The following is a 13,489-nucleotide window of genomic DNA, read 5'->3' on the forward strand; positions in this document are numbered from 1 at the left end:
AGAAACTTAAAAAAAAGAAATAATTAATTAAAACATTCTTCTACCAACATATTTAGACACTTGAGGTCATGGAAAATATATCAGGTCATTCTTAAAATAGATTTTTAAAATAATCAACTATTTTCTTATTTGTTTTCTCTTTCGTCCTAAAACCTTTCATTTCTGTGATACACTAATCACCATTTTTAAAATCTACAGCAAAACTGTGCTTCTGGAAAGAATGAATACAAAGCTTTGAAACAGAAGAAAAGATCTCACAAAATTTATGCACATTTCTACAGCTCTGCAAAATTGCTTTCAACCCTCTTGCAGGCTATTATAAAACAAGTTTGCAAATTAGAAAAGGACACTGACACCAATAAAAGTGGCAGCTGACAGAAGAGAAAGGAAGTGGCAAAAATGGTGAAAACAAAGAGAAGAACTAAAAGGACAGTTACTGAGAATCAGTATAATAACCAAAAAGTTCCTGCAGTTAAAGAGTAGCATGGGGGTTGCTAGAAGCAGCAGCTGCATTGACATAAGAAGTATCAGCTGATAGTGAGGGTGGTGATAGGTAACAAGTGACAAAAATTTGAAGGGTGCCATGGTCCTGGGCCCTCAGTAGGAGTGAGCAGTTCTGCCCATCTTAATAGGTAATCACATAATGATGTGATTACCCACTTGGGTAATAATGGTGGCTCTGAGTCATCAAGGAAAACTTTAAATCCTGTCCAGTATTCTCTATATTAAACAGCAGGAAATGTTTTGGGGCCAGGAGACTGAGTAATTCACTTTAGAGTTTTATAGGCAAGGTTTGATTGTGTACACATTTACATATTCCCTAGCAACTGAAACCTGATTAATCAAGAGTTTACAATGTTTTTTTGATCAATAAAATTTAAACAAATTTTCTCTACTAAATATCGCATCACTATGTCCATGTCATTATAAATGGTTAGAAAAATAGATTATGTTTTCCATATATCCCTGAAATAATTTGAAAATACTGAACGTCCTATAGAGGAAAACACATTCTGTGTAAACTTTGTCCAGATGGAGAGATGACGGGGAAAAATTGACAGCAGGAGAAACAGTGTGAAGAATGTGTGGTGACCTGGCCCATCTGCTTATGCTGATAGAAACTGATGCACAGAGACCTTGTGACAACACACATGAGGCCAGGGGGGTTGGAAAAGATGACCCCTGCCTCTATATGTCTCTATGCAACAGACACAAAGACTACAGTGTTTTGTCCCAATATGCAAATCTTGTCCCAAGGAAGGGCCACACTTCTGTGGACAGCTCCTGTCTTTTGTATGGAGGCACTGGAATAGGAAATAAACATGACGTAGGAGAAAGAAAATACCTGATCATGCTCTGGGTTTCACTTCCTGGAGCTGCTTATGTATCTCAAGGGGCGCATCTGAAGAAACACCCTGCAGAAAGCAGAAGGTGGTCTTTGTCTTGGGAGAGGAGGGCAGGAGAAAACACACCCTAGGAGGATGAATAAGCCCTACCTAATTAGCTATAGTTCTTTGCTATAGGGGAAGAGTTCTAGGTCTGTTTCTCTTAATAACCAAGGAAGCTTTGCAGAGTCTTCCTTGCACATTACAGCCTTTCTAAAGCAGTCATCCACTCAGTCCACACTGTTAACATTCATGACAGATTACTTCCTATTCACCCCAGGCAGGCTTAGAGAATTATTGAGAAGATAATCACTGTAAAGTTAATTCACTTCACCCGAGTAAACAAGACTTTAATTTCTGGTTTACCAGAGGAGCCAACTTCATAATCACTCTTTCTTTGTTCTTTGTGGAATAATGTCTTTCTTGGTTTTTCTAGTTCTTGTTCCGTACCTATCAATAACATTTAAGTTAGATTATGTGGAGGCTGATTACAATATCCACTTGGGAGACTCTCCAGGACTTTTTCTGGTCTATTAATCATTTCAAATTTTATTAACTCCTGCACCAGAGCTTGAGTATGAAAGGAAAGGTGTTATCAAAGACAGAAATGACTAGTGCACCAGAAACTTTTTAGAAACAAAATTACAAGCATGGGATTACCTAAATTGTCATCCATTTTGTGGTTCTATTTTGGAAATTTACTAGTATATTGGGCATCACTAACTATGTGTAAAACATAGTTATGTAGCAACATAACTGAGACATACCATTATTTTTGACCAGTAAGCTTACAGCATTTGCCTGCAATTTCTGTCTTAGTTGCCTGAGTGGGATTGCAAGTCATTTTAGTATGGTTTGGGGAGTTGGGACATCATCTTTATCTACTGGCTTCTGTGGTATTTACTGCATCTAAAATAAAATATTCTGCACTTAAATGTTGCCTGGAAAAAAATACAGTATCTTGCTTTCTTTTATTCATTCATTTGAAATAATTATTGCTATCACAGTCTCATGTGCATTTTTCTCAAACCATAATGATTTGAGACTTATGGAGTATGGCAAAAGAGTTGGGACTGTTTTTTCAAGCAGGCAATTTTATGAAGCAAATCATAGTAATTTGAACCACTTTTTGGTTTCTAAAGATTTCATCTGTCCCCAAGACGATTTAGGGTCCATACAGTGTCTTACCTGGAGGCTAAGATCCTACATTCAAAATCCTGTTCCATTTCCCACACAGAGAATGTAGGTGTGTGGATATAAAATGAGACACATTTGCTCATAGAGTTTCCTATACCTTTGGCTTAGAACGTTTTGAGGTCTTTGTAATTAGTTTAAGAGAAACATGGGGTGAAAGTTACAGTCTTTTCAAATAAAATACATGTTTCCCTTGGAAATTTATACCAAAATGTGTATTTATTTTTAAAAACCAAATGATGTGAATATAAGTAACGCAATACCAGGTCAGCCCAATGCTCTAACCAGCCTGTGGTTTCAGAGTCTCATAGTATTCCATTCATATTGGCCTCAGAAGTTTTGGGATTTGTTTCAAACTCCCTGGTTTCCATTAATACCCAAATCTGGATTTATCATTCATATATTCATCTAAATCTTTCCTGAACTTACTTATATCTAATACAGAAACAATGAGTTCCTAAATGGCAAAGGATCTATACTCCATTCATCATAATGAGACTATGGCAAAGATTCTACTACAGGAGAGTGAAGGACTATGATGAGTAATTCAAGGTACCACAGTTGTCCTCTTGGTTATAATTATTCACATCCCTCCCAAATGCAAAACTGACTCACATCCTATGACCCCCCTCACCTCCAAGCCTCCTCAAATCATTGTATCTGCCAAAAGTCCAGATCTTATGCTTTCTATCAGATCCAAATACTGCTACAGTACTTGTGATCCAGAGACCTAGAAACTGAATAAAAACTATCTACCTTCTGCATACACGTGGTAGGCACTTTAAAAATGACCCAGTGGTCTCCACCCATTGGTATTCATGGCCCTGAATTATCCTCTTTTCTGAATTTGCTACTAATCAACAGAATACAGCAATGTTGAGACAATGTCACTTTTGTGATTAGGTCACATATAACAGTCTTGCTAACAGTCTTTTTCTATCCCCCCCCAAAAAAAAACCACCAAAAAACAAAAACAACCCCCAAAACCTCCTCAAAAACAGGTTAGTGGAAAGGAGTGGGAGGAATCTGTGGGAGGTGGTTGGTTGTCTATGACCTTGATGGTGGTGATGGTTTCATGGCTGCATACTTAATCTTCAAACTCCTTGAATTGTATACATGAAGTACTAGTAAGTACAGCTTTTACATGTCAGTCATACTTCCATAACACGGTTTAAATGAAGAGAGTCTGACGTGGGGAGGCAGCTCATAGGCAGCCTCTAGCTGCTGTGTCCCTGCTAAGGCAATACTCCCTGGGCATCTCCAGTGACTGAGCTTGGTGGGACAACCAGCAATGGACCACTCTGCCTAACAGGGGACTCTTCTACTGGGCTATTTTTCCTCTGGGGCTCTAGACCTACATACCTGGTGGACTATGATAAAATGTTTATGATTTGTAAGGTTCTATCTTTTGTCCAGATGTCTCTTATGAACTCTAGACCTACGCATCCAACTGCTTTCAGAAGATCTCCACATAGATGACTAAGAGGCATCTCAAATTTAATATGTCCAAAACTGCCTCAAACCTGCCCCTCCCTATCCCAGTTAAGGGCAATTCAATTCTTCAGTTGTACAGGCCAAAACCCTTGGTGTCATCCCTCGCTCATCTCTTGATCACTTATGCTATATCCAGTTAGGAAATACCTTTGCTTGTACCTTCAAAATATACCCAGATAGCAACCACTTTCCACCACTCCACTGCTACAACACTGCTCCAAGCTATCAGGGCCATCATCATCTCTCCCCCAGAACACTGCCAGTCTCCTGCAGGCCTTGTGGCTGCTGCTATAGTTTAAGTTCAGTCTACTCAGCTAGTCTACTCAAAAGGATCCCACTAATTGTCTGTCAGATTTCACCCCTTCCCTGCTCAGAATCTGCCACTGACCACCTCCCACCCTCCCATCTCAATCAAAGTAAATAAAAGCAAGGTCTACACTTGGACTCAAATCCTCCCTGCTTTTCCAGATTCATGCACTATTCCTCTTCTACTCAGTTACACAAGCCTCCTCCTTGTTCCCTAAACTGCAGAGGCACACTCCTGTCTCGGGACCTTTATACTAGCTGTTCCCTATGTTAGAACACTCTTTCCCAGAGGTTCATGTGGCTAGCCCTCTCGCTTCTTTCAGATATTATTAAAAGTGAGTTCCTGGTAACTATGTATGGTGACGAATGTTAACTAGGCTTACTGTGATCATTTACACTATGTATAATTACTGAGTCATTATGTTTTAGACTTAAAATTAGTTATGTTACATATCAAGTTATACCTCAATAACAATAAAAAGCTTTCAGAAGAGCTTTTTCTAAATACTATAGCAGTGGAAAAATAAACAAAATCCTTTACATAAAAAGTGAATTCTTCTATGAGGCCTTCCACTGGCACATCTAAATTTCAATCAGTCATTTTGATACCTTATAACCTCAGTCCCTCCCTTTTTATATATAATCAACATATAACATTATATTAGTTTCAGATAAACAACATGATTTTATATTTTTATGTATTGTAAAATTATCACAATAAGTCATTAATATCAGTTACTGTACACAGTCACAAATTTTTCCTACAATAACTTTAAAAATCTACTCTCTGAGCAACTTGCAAATACAGAATACAGTACTTTAACTTAGTCACCATGCTGTACATTACATCCCATGATTTATTTTATAGTTGGAAATTTATACTTTTTAACCCCCTTCAACCATTTCATCCTCCTTACTCCCCTTACCAATCTATTCTCTATATTCATTAGCTTTTTTGGGGGGGGTTAGATTCCACATATATGTGAGATCACATGGTACACATCTTTCTGTTTATTTCACCTAGAGGGATGCCTGCAAGCTGCAAGGCTCCTCCATGTTGTCATAAATGGCAAGATTCTCTTATTTTTTATGGCTGGGTAATGTTCCAATGTATATATTTAGTACATCTTTATCCATTATTCATCTATCCACACAGGTTATTTACTTATCTTGGCAACTGTAAAGCTACAATGAATATGGGAGCATATACACCTTTCTGAGTTAGTGTTCTCATTTTCTTCAGATAAGTACCCATAAGCAGAATGCTGATAGCTCTGTTTTTTAATTTTTCGAGGAATCTTCATACAGTTTTCCATAATGGCTGTACCAACTGACATTCCCACCAACAGTGCACTGGGTTTCCTTTTCTTCATATCCTCATCAACACTTGTTATTTCTCGTCTTTTGGATAACAGCGACTCTAACAAGTATGAGGTGATATCTCGTTGTGGTTCTGAGCTGCATTTCCAGGATTTTAGCACCTTTCCATGGATCTCCTAGACATCTGTATGTTCTCTTTTGAAAAATATCTGTTTAGATACTCAGCTCTCCTTTCATTTTTGTCCTTAGCACATGTCACTATCTGATATACTATATATTTCACTTACTTAGTCTATTTCCCCTAGTTGAAGGTAAGCTCCATGAAGCAAGCAATTTTGTCTAATTTGCTTACTGCTGTTTCTTCGGTGTTTAGAACAGTGCTGTGCACACAGAGAGTATTCAAAACATATTTATTCAATAATAGAATTTCTCAGTACAGTTTATACTATTGCAAAGAGAAAAACAGGTATAAAAAAGAGGGAGATATAGCTAAAGAAAATTCTAACAAATAACAGCTATAATTATAACTTTCATTATGTCTTCTTTCAATCATTTACTTACAATTTTCTAATTGCATTCTTGATGATTATCCTTGTTGTATAAAGAAGGAGTGAATGCATTAAGCTAAGCTGATTCATTTCTCATGATGTCTCTTTTGACTTAGAGTCTTTACTCTCCTGGAGCCCTAAGAGAACTGCATCAGCCTCTAATATCGTTGTGTCTGTTGTTGCTCCCAGGAACCTAGATGTCAGTTCAAGATCTAACAGCCGCAGCCGGACTCTGGTTCCTATCTGGTACTTCCTAAATAGTAAAAAATAAATAAATAAAATAGTGAACACATTATAACATGAACAACCAATTTAAAATACATTCAAATTCAAATTCTAATTTATGTTGGTTCAAGATAAAGAAACAATAGTATCTGAGAAATAGTTTTTGACATAAAAGTAATTTAGTTATATCAGAATTTTCATCTTAAAGTTGTCTTTAAATATTTTTATAAACAAAATAAACATGTATTCCAAACCAAAATTCAACCAAGGTGGTTCTGGATTTTAATGTCATCATTCATTTTGAAAGTTGGAGAGTAGCAAGAACAAAAAAGTTTTTAGATACATTTTCTTCTTCTAAAATTAAAACCTTTTAAAGAAAATTTTAAAAAGCAAAAAAGAAAAAAATCTAAGTGCAAGAGTACTTAGTAATGGGGACTGATTGCACTGTAATTAAAGACCAATGCCAGCCATAACATGCATGATGTCTCAATATGGTCAATAAAATATTCAAGTATTTTATAATACCAAATAAAAATGATACTCATTTACCTTTCTCCCTTAGCTGATTATTTTAAGAGTCTAAACATTAACATTATAAAATGATACAGGAGACTGAAAATATTGCTGCTGATTAAAAAACCACAAATCTTTTAAAATCAAAATATTACCTTCAAATTCTCTAAGTTAATTTTAAAATTATTCTATTTTAATTTTAAGCAGAAATAAAGAAACAAAGTTCTCCCAAAAGGTCACTGGGAAATGATTTTGGTAGACAATACAATGAACAGTCTCCATACAATGAATGGTTAGGTATTCTGAAGGAATTTACAAATGGTCTATTAAATAAACATGTAGGCTATTTGGCTTTTTGAGGTGTTTTTTTTTTCTGACTATAGAAGTAAAATTTGGAAAATAATATGGTCACATTTTCTAGTCCTCCTATAGCTATATTTACATATATGTATATTTGTGTATTTGACAGCAGAGATCACATTTTCTTTGTTCTAAAAAAATTAGAGATATCCTATCTCTAGAATATTGAGGCATAGTTTTATGTTCCTAGAAAGCTGAAATTACAGAACATATTCCATATGAATTAACCGCTGGAAAAATAAGTTGAGTTCACAGGCAAGGTAAAGGTGATCACTCTTTTGCATACTACTTGTGTTCTAGTGGAGTCTCATTTGTCTTCACAGCATGATACACAGTTATTCATTTAATCACCTATGATTCCTGTTGACCCCTGTCCCCTCCTCCCTTGCAACATCCAATTATTTATCAAGTTTCATTCATTTTTGGACACAGATATTTCTGCAACTTAGTCCTTCAAGTTTTATCATCCTTGGCTAAAGCATGAGGTATGACAAGATCTTCCTGGGGACCACCTTTCTGGTCACTTCTCACAATGGGGTCCACATCTAGAATGCTTATGTGGAAATTACTAAGTCCACATACTTGTCTCCCTCTGTCATTTGGCTTCTGTTGTCAGCACTGCTTGAACTTCCCCTCTATCTATATTCCTGTTGGTTCTTAAATATCTAGGTAGAATGCATCAAATTCACCACCTGAGAGCCACAACATTCTCCTTGTCAGAATGAAGAGTCCAGCCCTGAAATTCCCAAGGAAGATAGTTTTGCAGTCTTGGACTTGGATGCAAATCCAGGCCCTACTACTTTTGGCCTGGGAACCTTGGGTCACTTGCTTTCTCTAAACCACAATTTTCTCATCTATATTACAGAAATTCCAGCTACTTGGCAGGCTTGCTGAGAAGGTTAAATGAGATAATAGACAGCAAATGCACAGCACAGCCAGTGCAAACGTCTTTACTTCCTTGTAGTGGTGACCTGTGTGAACTTCTGGTCTCTCATTAGACTGCACAATCCCCAAGATATGGCACTGTATTGATTGGTGTCCATCCTGTGCCATAGCAGCAGGTAGGTACTCTGATATCTGCCAATAAATTAAGAAAATGCTTGCTGATAAGAGCCACCAGTTGTTGATGAACTAGAATCTCTATTTTCCTGGCTTTAGTAGCTGTTTGGCTTGGTGCATTTACTTAACCTCTCTGAAATTTGCCTGGCACATACAGTACTTAGTAAATGTTAGTTCTCTTTCTATTATTTCCTATTGGCCTATTTCTTTTTAGTTATTTTTAGGAGTATTATTTATAGGTGGACTGTAAAATAACCACTATGAGGGGAACAGTTAATGTTTTACAAAAAAAGTTGACCATGTCACTAACACTTAGGACAAAAGTTCTGAGCAGTCACACTGAAGGAGCCCTCAGTGTGGATGGTTCTGTGTCATATAAATGTTAGCAACCTCAAGTGTAGGCCCAGTGTGCTTGGTAATGACAAGAGGCAAAACTGTCCCCATTTCTAGATGTAGCAGTTGTTAATAATAGGTAAGATTTGCTTTCATCTCTAAATATTATGGAAATTATGCAGCTTTCTCAGTAAGCTGGTAAAGATGAAAAGCAAACTGCAGAAGTTTATGTGTACTGAATGAAGAATCACCCAAATGTAAATGAAACAAAACAAAAAAAGTCTAAAGGATTCTTTGACTTCTGCTATAGGAAGTACAGTAGCCCCCTTTATCTGCAGGGGATGCATTCCAAGACCTCTTAAACCATGGATAGTACTGAACCTGATACATACTATGTTTTTTCCTACACATACATACATATTATAAAGATTAATTTATAAATTAGGCAAAGAGATTAATAACAACTAAAACATTATAAAATAAAACAATTATAACAATATACTCTAATAAAGGTTTTGTGACTAGCTTTGTGGCCATTCTGAAGTAAGATAAGGGTTACCTGGACACAAGGATGGGGATACCTGGACAGTCAATCTGATCACTGTCTGTTAGCTAGCAGGCAGCGTGCACAGTGTGGACATACTGGACAAAAGGATGACTGATGTGCCAGGTGGGATGGAGTGGGACAGCAGGAGATTGCATCACATTATTCAGAATGGTTTGTGATTTCAAACGTATTAATTGTTTGCTTCTGGAATTTTCCATTTTAATATTTTTGGATCAAGATTGAGTGCAGGTAACTAGAACAGTGAAAAGCAAAACTGTGAGTGGGGGGGGGCTACTAGAGACATTTCCACTGTTATGGCACTTAACTTTTACTTTGTACTATAGTTATTTCTATTAAGTGTTACCTTCTCTATCGGCGTGCAGGCTGGTTAAGGGCAGGGATTTAACCATATCTGTGTCTCTTATTACAGTATGGTGATGAATATATTTGACTTCATGTAGCCTTTTGACTAGTGGTTCCACCCTTTCCATTACATTAGAAGCACCTGGGTGTTTGATTAAAATGCAAATGAAGAGAGGCAACCCCAGAGAGTGATGTGGCAAGTTGGGGTGGGACACAGGAGTCTGTCTTTTTAGCAAGCTCTCTGCAGCGATTCTCATGCAATCTGTTGTGATCACCACTTGAAAAAACCTTGCCTAGAATGATCTTTTTTGTGTACATCATGTGCAGGAAGTGAGGACAGCTTACATAAAAGGCCAGCAAGATGAGGACCTCTGACAGAACTTAGTGGCCCATTAATCACCTTCAGAGTAACAGATGTTTTTCCTAAGTGACAAGAGAGTCTTTCAGAATGAGGAATTTAGACAGACAGACACACACACACACACACACACACACACACACACACACACACACAAAGCCAAGGAATGACCATGTATAATGAAGAAATGCACCTAAAAAGAGTCCTCTCCACAAAGGCCACTGGCAGCCTGGATCAGGCTGCCTTTCCACACACAGACTATCTGTTCTGGGAAACCCAGAATACGGGAAGGTCAACATAATTCTCCCACAAAGGAACAGTAGCCACACAACTAATGTAGAGTTACCTTTGATTTAACTTTGAAACACTTTATTAAAGGGAAAGATGGAAGAAATGTGTTTCTGAGAACTCCAGTTCTGCCAATGTAATCTGTGGTGAGCTTTCGGTATTGCAGTCCTTGATAATCAATGACACTACTCAGTCTTCCCATTTGGACTTCCGCCATCCCACATAACAAGATTTAGAATGAATATGTCAGTAAGCTCTTTTCCCAGATTGTTTGTGCACTCTTTAAATGGTCACTTTATTTAAAGATTTTGGCCTAAGTATAAAAAGCCAGAAGAGCCAATGTAGTGATTAAAAGCAAGGCTTCTAGAGCCAAGGAACTAGGTATGTTCCAACTCTGTCACCTACCAGTGTGCCACTTGGAGCGAGCTGCTTCATCTGTTTCTGTTTCCTCATTTGTAACATGGGGAAGTATTATACCTACCTCCCAGGTTCAGTGAGCATGCCAAAACCACATAAGTGCTCAATAAATGTTAGCTATCATCAAATCATCATCACCACGCCACCACCACCACCGTCACCACCATTAAGATAAACCAGTGACAGCTGACACTCTAGTGCTGCAGTGATGGAAGCATCAGAGCACTCCCAGCTACAATCTGAAGTTATAATTAAATCAATAAAGAACTCCTGTAGGAGAGAAATTTAGAGGTGGGTTTTCTTCCAGTATCTGCTTTGATTAAAAGCCTACTAATTTTAATTGTATAAGCATTCCTCTGTTAAAATATAACTTAAATGTCCCACAAAACTGAAAACATTTCTTTTGAAATGAATGTTGAATTTCCTTTGAGGATGTGGAGCATAATAGCACTGAACAAAAGCAAGTAAAATTCAAAGAATTGCGCATTTAATGGTCCATATTTCCCAGCATTAACTGAAAGAAAGCAGCATAAATTGTCAGTTACGTGAGGGTCACAGTGATTCACCTACTATTCTTTTGACAGTGGCTCAAGAAAGACTGCAGGCTGAGCTGTTGAACCTTACCCATTTCCTATCACTCTCACTTCTTTATTTCTTGACAGTTAAGCCTTTTATGAATCTATTTGTAACACATACCATTTCTTAAAAGGGAAGATAATTTCTATAGGCTTATTATTTGTTCTTCCAAGAAGCATTTTCATAGCTTCTTTTTACATTGACCATTTCAGGAATTCCGCCAAGATGGAGGCATAAGTGGAAACACTTTGCCTCCTTGAACAACCAAATCTAAAAACAACAAAGTTTTAATAACAATAAACGCAGCCAAGCCACAGAAAATCGAACAATACAGAGCCCAACAACAACGAACTGCTCAGCTAAACTAGTGAGAGGGGTGGAGCCAGGGGCAGAGCCAGCAGCAGAGCAGGTCCTACAAAAAAGATCCCCGGACCAGGGCGTGCAGGGAGCCGAGGGCGCGGATCTCAGGTGCGGAGTAGCGACGGGCAGACCCGGGGAAGGCACAGGACAGCTGGCTGACCTCAGTCGCACATTTGCGCACAGATAAACCAGTGAAGAGACGAACATTGAGACAGACCGTGCAGGCCCCAGCGCAAGGCAGCAGGCTGACTGCGGTCACACATTTGCGTGCAGATAAACCAGTGAAGAAGTGAGCAGTAAGACAGACCGGGGAGGCCCCAGCAGCAGGAAGGAGCGGAGAGGACCGCCATTGCTCCCTCTCTGACCCCGCCCCCACGTACAGCGTTAAAAACCAGTAATCTGGGTGGCCCCACCCTGGTGAACACCTAAGGCACCTTTCCTCAAACATAACAGGTGCGAACAGATCAAAACATGGCTCAAGGTGAACTCAGAGCCCCAGAGTCAATAAATCTAAGCGAACAAGAAATTGCCAAACTACCAGAGGCACAGTTCAAAACACTGGTAATCAGGATGCTCACAGAACTGGTTGATTTTAGTCACAAATTAGAGGAACATATGAAGGCTAAACTAATTGAAATGAAGGGAAATGCACAAGAAAGCAACAGTGATGGAAAGGAAACTGGGAATCAAATCAGGGGAGTGGACCAGAAGGAGGAAAAAAATGACCAAAAGAAAAATGTGAAGAAACAAGAATTCAAAAAAATGAGGAGAGAGTTAGGAACCTCCAGGACATCTTTAAATGCTCCAACATCTGAATTATAGGGGTACCAGAAGGGGAAGAGAAAGAGCAAGTGGAAAACTTATTTGAACCAATAATAAATAAGAACTTCCCCGATCTGGCAAAGGAAACAGACTTCCAGGAAATCCAGGAAACTCAGAGAGTCCCAAAGAAGTTGAACCCAAGAAGGAACACACCAAGGCACATCATAATTACATTCGCCAAGATTAAAATGAAGGAGAGAATCCTAGAAGCAGCAAGAGGTAAGGGGACAGTCACCTACAAAGGAGTTCCCATCAGACTGTCAGCGGATTTCTCAAAAGAGACCTTACAGGCAAGAAGGGGCTGGAAAGAGGTATTCCAAGTCATGAAATCCAAAGACCTACATCCAAGATTGCTCTATCCAGCAAAGCTTTCATTTAGAATGGAAGGGCAGATAAAGTGCTTCTCAGATTAGATCAAGTTCAAGGAGTTCATCAACACCAAGCCATTATTATATGAAATGTTAAAGGGACTTACCTAAGAAAAAGAAGATAAAAAAGTTGAACAGTGAAAGGACAGCAAACTCACAGTTATTAACAACCACACCTAAAACGAAAGCAAACTAAGAGGACAGCTAGATCAGGAGCAGAATCATAGAAATGAAGATCACATGGAGGGTTAGCAACAGGGGAGTGGGAGGAGGAGAAGGGGGGAGAAGGTACAGAGAATAAGTAGCACAGATGGTAGGTAGAAAATAGATAGGGGGAGGGCAAGAATAGTATGGGAAATATAGAATCCAAAGAACTTGAGACACGTGGTCATGAACTAAAGGGGGGGGAATGGTGGGGGAGGGGTTTGCAGGGTGGAGGGGAATAAAGGAGGGGAAATAGAACAAATGTAATGGCATAATCAATAAAATAAAAAATATATTTAAAAAAATAAAATAAATAAATTGACCATTTCAGTAGTTAACTTCTACCCTACTCAACTACCCCTCAACCTTCTTGATTTTATAGTCCTGAATTTATCTCCTCCACACCGTCTTCCTTAATGGGGCTTTATCACTCTGCTATTTAATTAGTT

General features: G+C 38.3%; 1 protein-coding gene across 3 annotated transcripts in view; it reads right to left on the minus strand.

Annotated features, from left to right (window-relative positions):
* Positions 1–4,517: 4,517 nt before the first annotated feature.
* TPD52 (tumor protein D52) overlaps positions 4,518–13,489 on the minus strand; it is a 189,531-nt gene continuing 180,559 nt past the window's right edge. Inside the window, exon 4 of one of the 3 annotated variants that reach the window (XM_053661186.1) lies at positions 4,518–6,500. In XM_053661186.1, coding sequence (XP_053517161.1) covers positions 6,341–6,500 — 160 coding nt within the window. In that variant the 3' untranslated portion in view covers positions 4,518–6,340. The remainder of the gene's footprint in view (positions 6,501–13,489) is intronic. The other 2 variants (XM_037142706.2, XM_037142707.2) reach the window with 2 other exon arrangements.

Source organism: Artibeus jamaicensis, unplaced genomic scaffold, assembly GCF_021234435.1.
Source record: "Artibeus jamaicensis isolate MK-2021 breed Jamaican fruit bat unplaced genomic scaffold, CSHL_Jam_final scaffold_916, whole genome shotgun sequence".
In the NCBI taxonomy this organism is placed as follows: domain Eukaryota; kingdom Metazoa; phylum Chordata; class Mammalia; order Chiroptera; family Phyllostomidae; genus Artibeus; species Artibeus jamaicensis.